The sequence below is a fragment of the Rana temporaria genome, chromosome 12 (assembly GCF_905171775.1).
Source record: "Rana temporaria chromosome 12, aRanTem1.1, whole genome shotgun sequence".
In the NCBI taxonomy this organism is placed as follows: Eukaryota; Metazoa; Chordata; class Amphibia; order Anura; family Ranidae; genus Rana; species Rana temporaria.
Window position 1 is genome coordinate 114,351,173 of NC_053500.1, and position 18,352 is coordinate 114,369,524.

General features: G+C 42.5%; 1 protein-coding gene across 1 annotated transcript; it reads right to left on the minus strand.

Annotated features, from left to right (window-relative positions):
• Positions 1 to 1,142: 1,142 nt before the first annotated feature.
• Positions 1,143 to 17,941, minus strand: LOC120918600 (whey acidic protein-like). The gene is made up of 6 exons (XM_040330272.1): positions 17,826 to 17,941; positions 15,073 to 15,231; positions 11,620 to 11,793; positions 7,043 to 7,180; positions 4,572 to 4,709; positions 1,143 to 1,493 (listed from the first exon to the last, which is right to left on the minus strand). The coding sequence occupies exons 1-6, from the start codon at positions 17,917 to 17,919 to the stop codon at positions 1,438 to 1,440; spliced, it is 759 nt and encodes a 252-aa protein (XP_040186206.1). The 5' UTR covers positions 17,920 to 17,941; the 3' UTR covers positions 1,143 to 1,437.
• Between the last annotated feature and the right edge of the window lie 411 nt (positions 17,942 to 18,352).

The following is an 18,352-nucleotide window of genomic DNA, read 5'->3' on the forward strand; positions in this document are numbered from 1 at the left end:
CTGGTAAACGATAACGGCGGTCTCCGCGGCGGATTCGCCGCGAGATCGCCGTTATCGGTGGCGGGAGAGGGCCCCCCCTCCCGCCGCTCTCCCGCGCCCTCCGCCGCTTACCGGAGCCGTCGGTAGCGGCGGAGGCGATCGGGACCGTTCGGCAGCTGAGCGGGGACGAGACTGAAGGAAAAATCTCCTTCGCCCGTCCCCATAGCTCGGCTGGGCGGAAGTGATGTCAAAACGTCAGTCCCGCCCAGCCTCTTTTTTTGTCATTTGAAAAAATGACATTTCCAAATTTTTTTATTTTTTTTTGCATTTAAGCCTAAATATGAGATCTGAGGTCTTTTTGACCCCAGATCTCATATTTAAGAGGACCTGTCATGCTTTTTTCTATTACAAGGGATGTTTACATTCCTTGTAATAGGAATAAAAGTGATCAATTTTTTTTTTTTCAGTGTAAAAAGTAATAAAATAAATAAAAATAAATAAGAAAACCCCCAAAAAAATTTTTTAAAGCGCCCCGTCCCGACGAGCTCGCGCGCAGAAGCGAACGCATACGCGAGTAGCGCCCGCATATGAAAACGGTGTTCAAATCACACAAGTGAGGTATCGCCGCGATCGTTAGAGCGAGAGCAATAATTCTAGCCTGTACTCTGTAGCTCAAAAAATGCAACCTCTAGAATTTTTTAAACATCGCCTATCGAGATTTTTAAGGGTAAAAGTTTGACGCCATGCCACGAGCGGGCGCAATTTTTAAGCGTGACATGTTGGGTATCATTTTACTCGGCGTAACATTATCTTTCACAATATATAAAAATTGGACCAAATTTATTGTTGTCTTATTTTTTAATTCAAAAAAGTGAATTTTTTCCAAAAAAAGTGCGCTTGTAAGACCGCTGCGCGAATACGGTGTGAGAAAAAGTATTGCAATGACCACTATTGTATTCTCTAGGGTGTTAGAAAAAAAAATATATAATGTTTGGGGGTTTTAAGTAATTTTCTAGCAGAAAAAACTGTTTTAGTCTTGCAAACACCAAATCTGAAAAACACCTAAGGTTTGGAAGTGGTTAAACTCTCGTCAGTACGTTGAAACGTCACTACACTCGTGTTTGTTGCCGAAAAAGTCAGAGCGTGTGTATGCTATGGGTGTGACCGGACAACTCCCTTCAGACAAAAATCCAAGGGAAAGTTTGTTTGATGTCCGACCGTGTGTACGAGGCTTTACACTACCCAATCTATAAAGAACACAAGTTTTGCCTCTGTATACACTTCAAGCAAGGGAAAATGAAAATCGCACATCTATCTACATATAACGACTGATCTATAGGCCTGGCTCAATCACCAAGTACACATATGCATACAACCCATAAATACATTGGCTACAGCATGCTAGTAGAAAAATAAGAACATGTGCCCGGTACACTTTGTTTATGCTCTTCATCCTCTTCATCCCGCAAGATCAAACAAGTGGGTATTTGTAGGGTCAAATACGTTGAAGGTGCCTGCAAGAAAAGAGACCAGAAACAAGTTAACAGAAGTCATAATTTATAGTCATACAAAACCAAAGAAAATAACCAACAGTTCGGACTCACACCACCCACTATATTCAAAAACCTATCTACATAAAATAACAAATCATGAGGGACAGAATTGTTGTTCATTTTGACTTTTTAGTTATGCAGTTCATGGTTTGGTTTATTCTGTAGATCAGTCTTTAGAATAGTGAATCGTGTGAGTCCATACTGTTGGTTTTCTCTGGGTTTGTTTCTGTTATATAGCACAAGGACACCGATCCCTATAGATATTTGTACATTGGAGCAGCTTCTATTAACATCAGTTATTAACCTCCCTGGCGGTATGATTCTGTCTGGAATTACGTACCAAAAGCGGTACAATTATTTTGCAAGGAAATTTGGAGTTTTATACTGTAGGCCTGTAATTTTTAGAAATAACTCACTTAAATCTGACCAAACAAGAATCTAGTAGGCATCCCGGGTATGATTTTTTTTTGTTAAAACAAAATTATAAATTATAATATAATAAATAATTATACATAATTATAACAAATAATAATATAATTATAATAAAAATTATTCAATAATGTAATCAACTCAAAATCACTGAAATTTGCTCAGTTGCAGAATTGTCGCTGTCATTATTTATTTATTTTTATGACGAATTTCCCCACAAATCGCTATCGCACAATTCTGCAAGTGATTATAATTTATTATCGCTGTTTTCTAGCTGATCTAAAACCATTTTTGACATAAAGCGACACTTTTGGACAATCTACAGTTTTCAGGCAGAAAGAACAGTTTTTATTATATAAAAGTACATGTAGGGCACTGGGCAAACCACTAGGGACAAGGGGGGTGTGTATTTTTTACATACAGTACTGTAATCTATAAGATTACAGTATACTGTATGTAATATGTTTGTTTACTTTTTTGAATTTGGCGCCGTTCTCCGCTCCCGTGCGTCGTAACGTCGCAGGGAACGGAGATCGGCGGCACACGGGGACACTGTGAATCGAGCGAGGAGGTCCCGCTCGCTCACACAGCGGGGTGGCATCGCTGGATCCAGGGACAAGGTAAGTAACTTGCCTGTGGATCCAGCGAGAAGGTAAGCTGCGCCGCTGCACATTCTGCACGTCCACCCCGAGCGTGACTCGGGGATACCGATCTTAACATGAAAAACCAACCCCGAGTCACGCTCGGGTTTACCGCCAAGGGGGTTAAGGCCCGGTTCACACCTGTGCAGGTTGCATATTCCAAGTGCATATTGCGTTTTTCAATACACTTTTATGATCCATTGAAGTCTATGGAACCAAACACCAGAAAAGGTCCCTGGCCCTTTCCATAAAATGCACAGATGTGAACATGACCCGTAGGAAACCATGTTCTGCAAAACTGAATAAGCGTTAACAATAAGGCCCCATACACGAGAGGATTTATCCGCTGGACCGTATCCGCGGATAAATCCTCTCGAGGATTTCAGCATATTTCTATGCGATGGCGTGTACACACCATCGCATTGAAATCCGCGCCGAAATCCTCTGGCGATGACGTGTCGCGGCGTCGCCGCGATTATGACGCGGCGACGGGCACGACGCTGTCATATAAGGAATTCCACGCATGCGTCAAATCATTACGACGCGTGCGGGGAATCCCTTTGGACGGATGGATCCGGTGAGTCTGTACAGACGAGCGGATCCATCCGTGGGATCCGATTCCAGCAGATAGATATTCTGTGCATGTCGACAAATATTTATCTGCTGGAATTCGGAAATATCCACGGATAAATATCCGCCGGAGTGTACACACCATAGAATCTATCCGCTGAAACCCATTCGATGGGATTTATCTGCGGATAGATTCTATCGTGTGTATGGGGCCTAAGGCCTGGTTCACACCTATGCATTTTTTATATACTGATGCTGTTTATATGTTCTCAGTGATGAAGCTATGCTTTGAGGGGGGGCCTGTAAATTTGGATCGTGTTCTCATATGTTGCCACCCCCATTATATGTCCACTTTTGCTACTCCTTGGTACCACTCACTATAAAGCAGAGCTCGCCAGTTTGTAACATGAACATACTCCAAAGCAGAGCTATGCAGGAAAGTGGCTAATAACATTAGCAGGAACGCCTTCCCAAGTGTCCCTATTTTGCTTGGTCATGTGACATCACAAATCCATTCCCATGACCAAGAACAGAGGATCAGTAGGAAGTATCTCTACACTCTGCTGCCGGTCATCGGCAACTCTGCCGTGGGAGACAAATCGGCAACTCTGCTTTGTTGTGTTACCAAGGCACATTGGAGGATGTAGGTGGCATATCTTGGAGGTCTCAGCTGTGACTGGTGCACCTCTTATTACCCAGTATGACCCTAATGCCGCGTACACACGGTCGTAATTTCCTATGGAAAAAGTCAGGCGGAATATTTTCATCGGATAATCCGACCGTGTGTATGCCCCATCGGACTTTTTCCTTTGGAAATTCCGACGGACTTAGAAAGAGAAATTTTCTATTGGAAATTCCATTTGTCTGTATGGAACTCCGAGGGAGAAAAAAACACGTATGCTCGGAAACAATTTAATGCATGCTCGGAAGCATTGAACTTACGTTTTCTAGGCTTGTGGCAGTGTGGTACGTCACCGCGTTTTTGACGGTTGGAATTTGGTGTGACCGTGTGTATGCAAGACAGCCTGAGCAGAATTCCGTCAGAAAAACCCATCCTAGTTTATTCCGACGGCAAAAACGATCGTGTGTACAAGGCATTACAAGCAATGCCTTACTTTGAGCATTGCTTTCAACCACTAGGAGACTCAACTCTAGGCTAAAAAAAGTTTTCCCCTGCAGTGACTTCAGTCATTGAAGGACAGACAGGCTGTGCTCCCAGCACTTCCAGAAAACTGACCACACTGAGATAGATGTGCTCTCATGTCTAGTATGGTCAGTTTTGAAATAGGAAAGCAAAGGAGACTGGCAGGATCACCAGATATTTAACATACATGTTTACAGACACATATCAGAAATATGAAGTTTTGGGGTAACAAAAACTAGAGAGTTATGTGTTTACCATTAACTGCATGTAGGCATCTCTGACCACAACTTGTAGAGCAACACTTGTGGAAAGTCTTGCAGTCATTATCTGATAAGCAACTCTTGTTTTCACCTGCAGGACAGGCAGCATTTGCAGGACACGCACCGTTCCTTTCTGAAACACAAAAGAAACACAACAAAATATTAAACATTCTGCCAGACAGTTTTAATAGCAAAAAGATGAAAGGTGTATGAAACCCAGTGAATGTTATTCACTTTTTATTAGGGCTGTGGAAATGAAAGATTAATTCCTCGATTAATCGTTAATTTTTTTGATCGATCAAAATTCTTTTGATTGGTACTAGTGGTGCAACGGATCGTAAATGATCCGTGATCCGAACGGGTCACCATATGCGGATCGGCACACCACGTGATCCGCGGAGCTCCGCTGCTGCCTCGGCCATAGGTAAGGCCACGGCTTCGGTCTATCTTCTGGAGCGGGAGCCATCTTGGTCCACCCGGCAGCGGCCTAGGTGAGCCTAGAGCGGCGCACTGACGTCATCACCCGGCCTCTACTGCTCGTGGTAAGACTAAGCAAGCACTAATCTTCCTATACAGTGGGGGAGATGTGGACCATATTACAGTGGGGGGATGTCTATGGATATTACAGTGGGGAGATGCCTGTGGATATTACAGTGGGGAGATGTCTGTGGATATTACAGTGGGGAGATGTCTGTGGATATTACAGTGGGGAGATGTCTGTGGATATTACAGTGGGGGGGAGATGTCTGTGGATATTACAGTGGGGGAGATGTCTGTGGATATTACAGTGGGGGAGATGTCTGTGGATATTACAGTGGGGGGGAGATGTCTGTGGATTACAGTGGGGAGATGTCTGTTTCTTACAGTGGGGGGAGATGTCTGTGGATATTACAGTGGGGGAGATATCTGTGGATATTACAGTGGGGAGATGTCTGTGGATATTACAGTGGGGGAGATGTCTGTGGATATTACAGTGGGGGAGATGTCTGTGGATATTACAGTGGGGGGAGATGTCTGTGGATATTACAGTGGGGGAGATATCTGTGGATATTACAGTGGGGAGATGTCTGTGGATATTACAGTGGGGGAGATGTCTGTGGATATTACAGTGGGGGAGATGTCTGTGGATATTACAGTGGGGGGAGATGTCTGTTGCTTACAGTGGGGGGAGATGTCTGTGGATATTACAGTGGGGGGAGATGTCTGTGGATATTACAGTGGGGGGAGATGTCTGTCCCGACGAGCGCCCCGTCCCGACGAGCTCGCACGCAGAAGCGAACGCATACGCGAGTAGCGCCCGCATATGAAAACGGTGTTCAAACCACACAAGTGAGGTATCGCCGCGATCGTTAGAGCGAGAGCAATAATTCTAGCCCTAGGCCTACTCTGTAACTCAAAAAATGCAACCTGTAGAATTTTTTAAACGTCGCCTATTGAGATTTTTAAGGGTAAAAGTTTGACGCCATGCCACGAGCGTGCGCAATTTGTAAGCGTGACATGTTGGGTATCATTTTACTCAGCGTAACATTATCTTTCACAATATGTAAAAAAATTGGGCCAAATTTATTGTTGTCTTATTTTTTAATTTAAAAAAGTGATTTTTTTCCCAAAAAAGTGTGCTTGCAAGACAGCTGCGCAAATACGGTGTGACAAAAAGTATTGCAATGACTGCCATTTTATTCTCTAGGGCATGGGTCTTCAAACTACGGCCCTCCAGTTGTTCAGGAACTACAATTCCCATCATGCCTAGTCATGTCTGTGAATGTCAGTGTGTTACAATGCCTCATGGGATGTGTAGTTCTACAACAGCTGGAGGGCCGTAGTTTGAGGATCCCTGCTCTAGGGTGTTAGAAAAAAAAAATATATAATGTTTGGGGGTTTTAAGTAATTTTATAGCAAAAAAAATGTTTTAGTCTCGTAAACACCGAATCTGAAAAACAGGCTCGGGGCTAAAGTGGTTAAAGCGGTTCTCCACCCTAAAGTGGAGTCCCGCTGATCGGAACCCTCTCCCCCTCCGGTGTCACATTTGACACCTTTCAGGGAACCGGGCAGTGAAGCCGCAGCGCTTCACTTCCTGGTTCCCTCAGCGTGGATGGCGGGGGGAGCAGCAGAGAGACGAGCGATCGCTCGTCCTCTGCTGCGATCGGCGCTGGACTCCAGGACAGGTAAGTGTCCTAATATTAAAAGTCAGCAGCTGCAGTATTTGTAGCTGCTGGCTTTTAATATTAGTTTCCCGTGGCACATCCGCTTTAAGTATGAAGACCAAGATTTATTATTTTTGTTATATATATTCTTTTATTTTGAGTGAGGTATATCTATTTTAGTGTTTTCTTTGTTTGGTTTTGTATTATCAGGGAATGAAGAAACTTAGCAGTTTGTAGTGGAGAGTGGACTGCAATTTCCCAAACTCCATTGTAAATGAGCATCGATTTTACTTATCTGCAGTAGTTTTATTAGAGTTTTTACCTTTAACAGGTTGCCGACATTCTACACGGCAGATTAAAGGGCAGCATTTATAACCATCCAGGCAGGAAGATTCATCGCAGTATTTCCTTTCATTCTGTGCACATTTGTAAAGGGCCTCTTGTGGGCAGAATCCTTGGCCTAGGAAACAATTATAATAATAGAACAGTTAAAAGAACAAAATAAAAGGGCAAACATATCAAACTTAGATAAAACATAGCTGAATTGAGAGGACTAGGAGTTTATTCATGAATGCAGGGGTCTCCAAACTATGACACTTCAGTTGTTCAGGAACAACAATTCCCATCACGCCTAGTCATGTCTTTAACCACTTAAGACCCGGACCAATATGCAGGTTAAGGACCTGGCCCCTTTTTGCGATTCGGCACTGTGTTGCTTTAACTGACAATTGTGCGGTCGTGCGACGTGGCTCCCAAACAAAATTGGCGTCTTTTTTACCCCACAAATAGAGCTTTCTATCTGCTGTTTTTATTTTTTGCGCTATAAACAAAAATAGAGCGACAATTTTGAAAATAATTCAATATTTTTTACTTTTTGCTATAATAAATATCCCCAAAAAATTCCTCAGTTTAGGCCGATACGTATTCTTCTACTTATTTTTGGTAAAAAAAAAATATGCAATAAGCGTTTATTGATTGGTTTGCGCAAAAGTTATAGCGTTTACAAAATAGGGGATAGTTTTATGGCATTTTTATTAATAATTGTTTTTTACTAGTAATGGCGGTGATCAGCGATTTTTTTCGTGACTGCGACATTATGGCAGACACATCGGACACTTTTTTGGGACCATTGTAATTTTTACAGCGAAAAGTGCTATAAAAATGCACTGATTACTATGAAAATGACAATGGCAGTGAAGGGGTTAACCACTAGGGGGTGCTAAGGGGTTAAGTGTGCCCTAAGGGAGTGATTCTTACTGTAGGGGGCCGTAGCTGGACGTGTGACGTCACTGATCATCGTTCCCTATAACAGGGAACAAACGATCAGTGACACTGCCACAGAGAAGAATGGGGAAGGTGTGTTTACACTCACCTCTCCCCGTTCTTCAGCTCCTGTGACCTGATCGCTGGACACCGGCGGCCATCGGGTCCCGCAGGCACGGTCACGGAGCTTTGGACCGGGTTGCGAGCAGGTCGCGAGCATGCTGGCACGAGTGACCCACTGTACGTGCCTGTGCCCAGCCGTGCAATTCTGCCAATGTATATCGGCGTTAGGCGGTCCTTAAGTGGTTAAAGTGTTTGTAAAGGTACAATTTTTTTTTCCTAAATAGCTTCCTTTACCTTAGTGCAGTCCTCCTTCACTTACCTCATCCTTCCATTTTGCTTTTAAATGTCCTTATTTCTTCTGAGAAATCCTCAATTCCTGTTCTTCTGTCTGTAACTCCACACAGTAATGCGAGGCTTTCTCCCTGGTGTGGAGTCAGGACGCCCACTAACACACAGCTCCTTTCTCTATCTGCAACGTAGAGAGCGTCCTGACTCTCCTGTAGTCCAAGGGAGTTGGCTAGCACGACACTTCACACCAGGGGGAAAGCCTCCCATTACTGTGTGGAGTTACAGACAGAAGAACAGGAAGTGAGGATTTCTCAGAAGAAATAAGGACATTTGAAAGCAAAATGGAAGGATGAGGTAAGTGAAGGAGGACTGCACTAAGGTAAAGGAAGCTATTTAGGAAAAAAAAATTGTACCTTTACAACCCCTTTAAATGTCAAAGTTTTACAATTCCCCATTGGGACGTGTAGTTCCGCAACAGCTGGAGGGCCTTAGTTTGGATATCCCTGCATTAAAGGCAAATAGACTGTTCACTTTTTAAGGGATGTTGCACTTTGCAAGGGAATTTTCCTTAAGTGCTTTCTGAATGAGGTGAACTTTCCGCAATTCCATAATCAAATCATGTGCAAGCAAAAATGCAGTTTTATTTATTTGTTTCCTTTCTATGATTTGGGTAATTTTTGCACCTTGCAATGTGCAACTTCCCTGCAAAGTGAACAGCCTATTTGCCCTAAGTAAGTCAATTCATAAATTGATGGGTCCGGAAAATTTTTCCAAAGCAATGACAGGCTGATCTGTCTGCCAGTGTTTGTAAGCAATCACACAGCCAGTAAGTGGCACGCCATAGATGATGCGATTTTCTTTCCTGCAACCACGGTTTGGAGGGGGGGGATCCCTCCCATGGAGCTTTTGTTTGGGGGGATTAGGGGAGCCACCCTTGCTGTGTCGAGAGAACACAGGGATCATTGCTAGAAATCTGACATGCTGGTTGTACCCAAGTCGATCGATGGATCGACTCGGGTACAATCAGCCTACTCATACATTGATCGAATCTCAGCTGGTCCGTGCTGAAAGGGCCGAGATCCGTACCATCTATGGCCCGCAGTTAGAGAGAGATGATCATCCCTGGACTCTTAACCACTAGCCGACCAGCCGCCGTCATTCTACGGCGGCAGGTCGGCTCTCCTGGGCGAGACCACGTCATTCTACGTCGGCTCTTTGAGCCGCCACTAGGGGCGCGCGCGCTGGCCCCCTGACTCCTGTGCGTGTGCCCGGCGGGCGCGATCGCCGCCGGGCACACGCGATCGCTCGTTACAGAGCGGGGACCGGGAGCTGTAAGTGTAAACACACAGCTCCCGGTCCTGTCAGCGGGGGAAACGCTGATCTTCTGTTCATACAATGTATGAACAGAGGATCAGTGTTTCCCCTAGTGAGGCCATCCCCCCCCCCACAGTTAGAACACACCCAGGGACATACTTAACATCTTCCCCACCCCCTAGTGTTAACCCCTTCACTGCCAGTGGCATTTTTATAGTATTCCAATGCATTTTTATAGCACTGATCGCTATAAAAATGCCAATGGTCCCAAAAATGTGTCAAAAGTGTCCGAAGTGTCCGCCATAACGTCGCAGTACCGAAAAAAAATCGCTGATCGCCGCCATTACTAGTAAAAAAAATATATTAATAAAAATGACATAAAAATACCCCCTATTTTGTAAACGCTATAACTTTTGCGCAAACCAATCAATAAACGCTTATTGCGATTTTTTTTAACGAAAAATAGGTAGAAGAATACGTATCGGCCTAAACTGAGGAAAAAAAATATTTTTTTATATATTTTTGGGGGATATTTATTATGGCAAAAAGTAAAAAATATTCATTTTTTTCAAAATTTTCGCTCTATTTTTGTTCATAGCGCAAAAAATAAAAACCGCAGAGGTGATCAAATACCACCAAAATAAAGCTCTATTTGTGGGGAAAAAAAGACGCCAATTTTGTTTGGGAGCCACGTCGCACGACCGCGCAATTGTCTGTTAAAGCGACGCAGTCCCGAATCGCAAAAAGTACTCTGGTCTTTGGGCAGCAATATGGTCCGGGGGGTAAGTGGTTAATGTTGTGGGCCATGTAATGGCAGCTATTGTATAGCGCAAGGGTCCTCAAACTTTTTAAACAGGGGGCCAGTTCACAGTCCCTCAGACTGTTGGGGGGCCGGACTATAGTTTAAAAAAAATGAATAATTATTAATTTCCTATACACACATCTTATTTGTAGTGCAAAAAAACAGGAAAAAAACATTTAATATTTAAAATAAAAAACAATTTTAATCAACATAACCTTTAATATTTCACAGACTCCCCTCATCACAGATCCCCTTCCCATCACAGATCCCCCCCATCACAGATTCCCCCACATCAAAAAGCCCCAATATCAGGTCATCCAACACAAAGCCCCCCATAAAAGATCCCCCATCACAGACCCCCCATCACAAATCTCCCCATCTCAAAGCCCCCCAACACAAACTCCTCTCCATCACAAAGCCCCCCATAACAGATACCACCATCACAGAGCCCCCCCTAACAGACCCCCCCAAAAGATTCCCCCCATAACAGACCCCCCTCCATCACAGACCCCCCCCATCACAGACTCCTTCCATAACATAAAGGACTCCCCATATAATAAAACCCCTCATAACAGACTTCCCAATAACAGACCCCCCCATCAATATTACACTGCCGCTCCTTCTATAATATCACAGCACCCCCCCTCCCTGCTGCTACCTTAATCACACAAGATTTGAAGCAGGGCAGGTCCGGACAAAGGCCAGGACTTTGCAAGTGAAAGGCAAGTGATTTATTGCTGGGACCATCCCGCTGCCTAGTAACCAATCACCCGCTTCTTAACTCAAAAGGTCCCGCCCTTTGTCCGGACCTGTCATGTTTCTCGTCTTGTGTGATAAAGGTAGCAGAGGGGAGGGGGATGGCTGCAATGTTAAAAGGGCAGTCCGCGGGCCGGGTAAATGACACTGGCGGGCCAGATGCGGCCCACGGGCCGTAGTTTGAGGACCCCTGATTTATTCTGCCATTCAGATTTATTCAGAATGGCACGTGACGCAACACATGCTATACTATAGCGTGTGTTGCGTCACGTGCCATTTAGAATAAATAGTGAACTGACATGTGCTTTGCCAATCATATGTATATTTCAAAGCACATTTCTGAAATGCAATCTACTTAGTGGCCCTACAGCTGACATTAAAACCAATTTTTATCATACTGTGGTTTAACTTACTTGTTGCAATCGCAGGCTTGCCCATGTCACTTAGAGTAGGGACACAAGTCTTTCCGCAAAACTTTGTGCAGCACTTGTAACTTCCAGGGCACTCGCTGTCAGATGTGCAGTTGTCGTTACATTTTGTGGCGGAAGTTAAAGAAGAATCAAATGTAGGGCATTGGCCTGGCTTTGCTGTGAAGGTATTAGGATACATTTTAACATACAGCAACTTTGAAAAGGAAATACAAATATGTGTTTTTTTTTACATTTACACATTTATAAAATTAAAAGTAATAAATATATAATTAAAAAATATAGAACCATTTATATATTTTCCATCATTTACTTGATATCTTTTTACAAATAAGAATGTTTAAGGCAGACTGCATCTAATGAGAAAGTCCAGCACTTACTGTACTAGCTTCTCCTTTCTGATAAATGAGGCCAGATATAGAAACATATAAAATTACGTAAGTTACTAGAAATAGTATATGGGCAGAGCTTTAGTTAGCTGGGATATATTTAGATGATGGTGACACCCTTTATGTGATCCAGCATTGTAATCACAGCTAAAACGAACTGTGGTATGTTGTTATTATTTGTAGTGTTGAGCGGAATACGCCATATTCGATTTTGCGATATATCACGAATATATAGCCGAATATTTGTGAAATATTCGCTAAAATCGAATATTGGTGATATTTAAAAAAAAAAAAAAAATTTGCGAAATTTCGCTAATGCGAATTTATTGCGAACATTTTGCGAATTTTTTTTTTTTTTCTGATTGGCTCTGATGCAAAAGAAGGGCGGAGAAAGTATTCTCGAATATTCAGAAATCGAATATTCGGAATATTTTATCCAAAAAAAAAAATGTTGTGAAATATTTTAACAACTGTGGTAGGAGAACTCTGATTGGCTCTGATGCAAAAGAAGGGTGGAGAAAGTATTTGCGAATATTCGGAAATCGAATATTCGCGAATACTTTCTCCACCCTTTTTTTGCATCAGAGCCAATCAGAGTTGTCAAAATCTCGCAATCAATTTCGCATTAGCGAAATTTCGATAAAATATCACCAATATTCGATTTCCGAATATTCGCGAATACTTTCTCCGCCCTTCTTTTGCATCAGAGCCAATCAGAGTTCTCCTACCACAGTTGTCAAAATATTTCACAACATTTTTTTTTGGATAAAATATTCCAAATATTCGATTTCCGAATGTTCGAGAATACTTTCTCCGCCCTTCTTTTGCATCAGAGCCAATCAAAAAAAAAAAAAAATTCGCAAAATGTTCGCAATAAATTCGCATTAGCGAAATTTCGCAATTTTTTTTTTTATATTCGGAATAGCAAATATTGGCCGCGAAATTCGAGATATTCGCGAATACTCGAATATGCCATATTCGAGCCGAATATTTGCAATACGAATATTCGTGAGCAACACTAATTATTTGTACAGAAAATTGAAAACCACAGGGAAAAAGGCTGCAAGCTGTTCATTTTGGAGATGCCATTAGACAACCACCGATAAAAAACCTGCAGTGAAAAAAAAGCCGTCTGCATTGTTTCTTGAGCTACAGAGAGTTTAAGACCTTCCTCTTTTATCCCTCCCTACTCAGTTCTCCAGCTGGATTTACATAATACAATGTAAGGCTGGGTTCACACTTATACAAAGTGAATGCTGGGAAAAGTGATTTTATTCCCTCTGTTCTCAGCTGCATATGAGCTGGGGGAGGAGAAGCAACAGCACACTGATCTTTGCAGTGAATGGCTGTGCATGAAGGGAGGTGTCAGGACAAGTTTAAACATTGGAGCAGATTTGACTGAGTTCCAAGCATAGCTAGAGAAGAGAACCGACAATGGTGTGCTCTCCTGCCTAGTGTGGTCAGTTTTTAATAGGAAAGCAGAGGGACTGGCAGGAACTCCAGGGATTTTACACAAAGGAAGCAATACAAAAAGAACACAATATTTTTTCTAACAGGCACATTGTACAGCAGGCACATATCAGGAATATGAAATTTTGAGTGTACATACTCTTTAACATTGTTCCCAGCTCTACCTTGGGACTACAGAAGACCTTCTATGTTATGAGGAAGATGAGAGGGGGAGGTTTTCTGTAGCCCTAACATACTTCCTGTTTTAGATTCCTTCATAGATACAGTACAATGAGTGTATGTTCTTACACTAGGATAGGAAGTGTGTTACTGGAGGTTTGCCAGGTAAAAAAAAAATCCTGTTAGGTTTTTAATTCTGTCCATATCCCTATTGGGTACATTTTCTATCACTTCGCTCCTTGGGGGTGTGGTTGTGACTAGGACAGAAAATATGGCAATAAAAATCAGTCAGAATTTCTAATGCTTCCTTATTGGTCTATTTAATGGAGATATTTGCCATTACTTCCCATTATGTCAGGAAGTGGGGGAATGCTCCCTGCTAGGTATACAGGCTGCAATGCTCTTGACAAAATAAAATACATGCAAAAGGTATCTTTTACTGAGAATAGTGCTGACTAAACTGCCCCATTGTTGGCATATTACTAAACAGGGTGAAAATACTGTAAGGCCCCGTACACACGGTCGAACATGTCTGCTGAAACTGGTCCGCGGACCAGTTTCCGCGGACATGTCTGACCGCGTGTACCGCCTAGCGGACAGGTTTCCAGCGGACAAAAGTTTCTTAGCAAGCTAAGAAACATGTCCGCTGGAAACATGTCCGTCAGACATGTCCGATGGTCAGTACACCTAATCGGACATGTCCGCTGGTTATGACGTGTAACCAGCGTCCCGAAATCCCGCGCATGCGTCAAATTGATTCGACGCATGCGTGGAAGCATTGCACTTCCGTGTTTGAGAACGTCGGTGTCTTCTACATCACCGCGTTCTCTGTCCGCTGGGATTTTGGTCTGATGGTGTGTACACATATCAGACCAAAAGCTCCCAGGAGACATGTCCGATGAAAACGGTCCGCGGACCGTTTTCATCGGACATGTCTCCTCGTGTGTACGGGGCCTTAAAAATATAATAAAAATAACTCAGTAATTCTGAATTTAAATTTCAACCACACACTGATATTTTAAATAAAAACTTTTTTTTCATGGTGACCTCATGCTTCCTGCATTACAGGCAGCTGACTCTGTGTCATCTCCATCCTATTCTACCCTGTCTTCTGGGACCCTGGTGCGGAGCTCACACTGCCAACCCACCATGACTATGAAAATGTAAAGCTATCAGGATTTTGGCCAGGCTTATTATGTAGTGTAGTGATGACTGAGTTACATTCACTCTGTTGGATTTTGTCATCTGTTGCAAGACTTTGTTCTGTGTTGGAAGTCAATAAAGTGCATCTCTCTGGAAGAATCGGGTTGCTGCTGGAACATTACTTACATCATTATAATAACTACTAATTAATTATTTAACCACTATACAATATCACTACATGTAGTACTTGTAGTATTCCTGGGTAACATTGTCTTACCTTGGGCAGGAGGCTTGCATATCATGTGGAGGTTGTCTGAGCAACACTTCATGTTATTTTTGCATTGATAGTCATCGCTGTGGCAGAAGTTGTGGATTATATCCGGATTACTAGCTTTGATATAATAGCGTTCAGGGGGACAGGTTCCTGGTTTCTGAGCTAAAACGAAACACATTGCAGAGTGATCTTATTATACTTGAACAAACAAAATTGGTTACCTACAACTTGTGTTGTGTAAATTGTAATGTCCTATTAGTATTGCTGTAGTTTCTATATGTTGCACCCCCTGCTCTGTCATTTTATTAGAGACTCTCAGATTGCCTATCTAGCACAGTGACAACTTCTCTTGAAAGAGCAACCACCTCCAACCCTACCCACTCATTTTAATTTCCCTGGGCTCCCTGCAACTTTATTCAGACCCCCTGTAAGCTCTGTGTCAGTTGGAATGGGAGCTTACACAAAGGATACATAACTTCTTCCTCCCTTCAGTGTTCAGGGGCTAGCAAGGGACTGCTGAGGTCCCAGCACTGTATTCTGGGAGGAAGGTCACATGAGTAGAAGTACTGGATATCTCCCAAGGGCTGCAACAAAACAGTGGGTAAGCTTGGCAAAGGTGAGTATCAGCGACTAGGGGATTGCACTTCTAATAGAACGTGTCACTTGCCTATTCAGAACCTCTTTAAAGGGGGTGTACATTGAAAAATTGGCTTTTTCAACCACGTAAAGTGGTTCTAAATTCACAAGTTTTTTTTTATCTTAATACATTAGAGGAAGGAGTGACGACAGTGTCTATAGACACACACAGCCCATCCTCAGGAGTACGCTTACATGTCTGACCCCATAGCCTTCTGTAAAAACGAAAATATTCAGGCAAATAAAAAATTAACACAATAGGAATTTTGCAGATGTATCCATCATGAGTACCAAGTCTGTAAATAGATTAAATCCAATCTTTACACTGCCTGACACACCGATGTGTAGTTTAAAGCGGAGGTTCACCCTTAGAGAGCACATTTTCCCCTTAGCTTCCTGCTCGTTTTGTCTAGGGGAATCGGCTAGTTGTTTTAAAATATGATCCGTACTTACCGTTTACGAGATGCATCCTCTCCGTCGCTTCCGGGTATGGGCTGCGGGAATGGGCGTTCCTTCTTGATTGACAGTCTTCCGAGAGGCTTCCGACGGTCGCATCCATCGCGTCACGATTTTCCGAAAGAAGCCGAACGTCAGTGCGCAGGCGCAGTATAGAGCCGCACCGACGTTCGGCTTCTTTCGGCTACGAGTGACGCGATGGATTCGACCGTCGGAAGCCTCTCGGAAGACTGTCAATCAAGAAGGATTGCCCGCTCCCGAAGACCCATACCCGGAAGCGATGGAAGAAGATGCATCTCGAAAACGGGTAAGTACGGATCATATTTTAAAACAAATAGCCGATTCCCCTAGACCAAACGAGCAGGAATCTAAGGGGAAAAGGGCAAAAATTAAATAAATGGGTGAACTCCCGCTTTAAGATAGAAATCTGAACACCAAAACAGCAGGAGACCAGTCCATGCAAAAGTGGAGCATGTGGACTGGGTCAGCCAATGACATATGTTTTGAACAGTCCACCAATGAAATCACCCTTCCTTAAAATAGGCAAAACCTTTTTTTTCTTTGTTTTGGAGAGAGATTAGAAGGGATTTATCGCTGTCTGTGACTCCATTAAGGAGATTCACCCTCTCTATTTGTCCTATTTATATTTACCATTATCATTGAAAGTAAAAGATATTCCCAGATTTTGGGTTGTCCCCAGAAAAGTAATAAAAGGAAAATCTTCCAAATGCTGAACTGGGGTTTCCCATGAATTCCCTTCATTTGTATGGATTTCCTCTCACTTCCTGTTTGGTTATAGGACAGGAAGTGAAGGGAAATCTCTGCAATTAGACACAGATGGTGAAAAAAAAAATCAGACGGGTTATATCCCTCCTTTGCTCTATACAAAAGGAAAAAAAAAGAAAAGGTTTTGCCTATAGTTCTACTTTAATTCCTTATTCTGCTCCTGTCAACCTTGGAGTTTTGAGTGTTCCTATCCACTTTTATATGTTCTAGCTATACCTGGTAAATTCTTTATAAAATAATATAAATGTTAAAGATCTAAATATAAGGGTGGACTGCCTCCAAATCACCACATCAGGTGTGCCAAACCAAGAACCCAGAAGCAGTTCACCAATAAACTACCCAAGACCTATAACAAACCAACAATTCAATTATCATTTATGTTTAGGAAGACTAATCCGTTAAGGAATTAACAATATAGTCAAATGGTCTCTCAAAGATGTCCAGAAATGGTATTACAGAAGTAAATATTTCAATGTCAGAATTATATACACAACACAGATATGGTATTCCATAATTTTGTAAGAACTCTACAGTGTATATATATACGTATGAATGATAAAACTTCACACAAATATTCTTATAAATGTCTCCTAGATTTTACAATTTTTATATATGATACAAAAGTAACCAAAAGAGTGGGAACACCCTAGAATATTCCTGTTTTACCGAGAAGAGTAAAACTCCAAGGTGTGCAGGAACAGAAATGAAAACTATGGTAGGGAGGCCACTGGAGCCCCACTAGAATCCCTAAGAAATCTAACAAGCCAACTGGCAATTTAACCCACCAGGCTTTCACCTATAATAATAATAAAAAAAAAACTTGAGTGGACTGACCCTTAAATTGACTAAAGGTGGAATGTTTGCATTCTGTAACTTACCATATCCAGGCTTCTTAATTGAAAAGCTGGTGACCACTACACAGAGTGGAAGTAGGAGACCCAAGATAAAGAAGATCTGTGTTGTCCTCATCATGATGGCAGTTTGTTCTGCATCAAGCTTTCTGCTCTATATATGTACACAGGCAATCAATTTTACAGGGGGTGGTGACATGTTGGGGTGTGAGCATCCATTGGGATCTAATTTAGTTTCTTGTCTAGAAAGTGTTTCGATTGAAGTCTTGCCTAGAGCTGATATTTCGTCTGAGAAGTGACTCATGCATTTTGTATTTAGGATCACTTAAGATTCAACCTGAACTGTAAAAGATTAAATGTAAAAATAAAGTGCATATAAACGATGTGATGGCTACGTCGGCGTAAGTGCTATGTGAATCCGGGCCATAGAGGGAGGTCTCATACTGTAGCCTTTTTAATAGATAAAGGCAAATGACAACAACAAATGGCGATTACACGCACATGTTACAGTGCCGATCTGTGCACCAGGTGTAATCAGCATGTGCAAGCCAGCT

Bases quoted from the DNA above. Each gene is read 5' to 3' on its own strand.
- LOC120918600 (XM_040330272.1), bottom strand. From the start codon at position 17,919: ATGATGAGGACAACACAGATCTTCTTTATCTTGGGTCTCCTACTTCCA. The intron at 11,794-15,072 runs GTAAGACAATGT...ATACCTTCACAG, and splicing joins ATGCAAGCCTCCTGCCCAAG to CAAAGCCAGGCCAATGCCCT. The intron at 7,181-11,619 runs GTAAGTTAAACC...ATTGTTTCCTAG, and splicing joins CAAGCCTGCGATTGCAACAA to GCCAAGGATTCTGCCCACAA.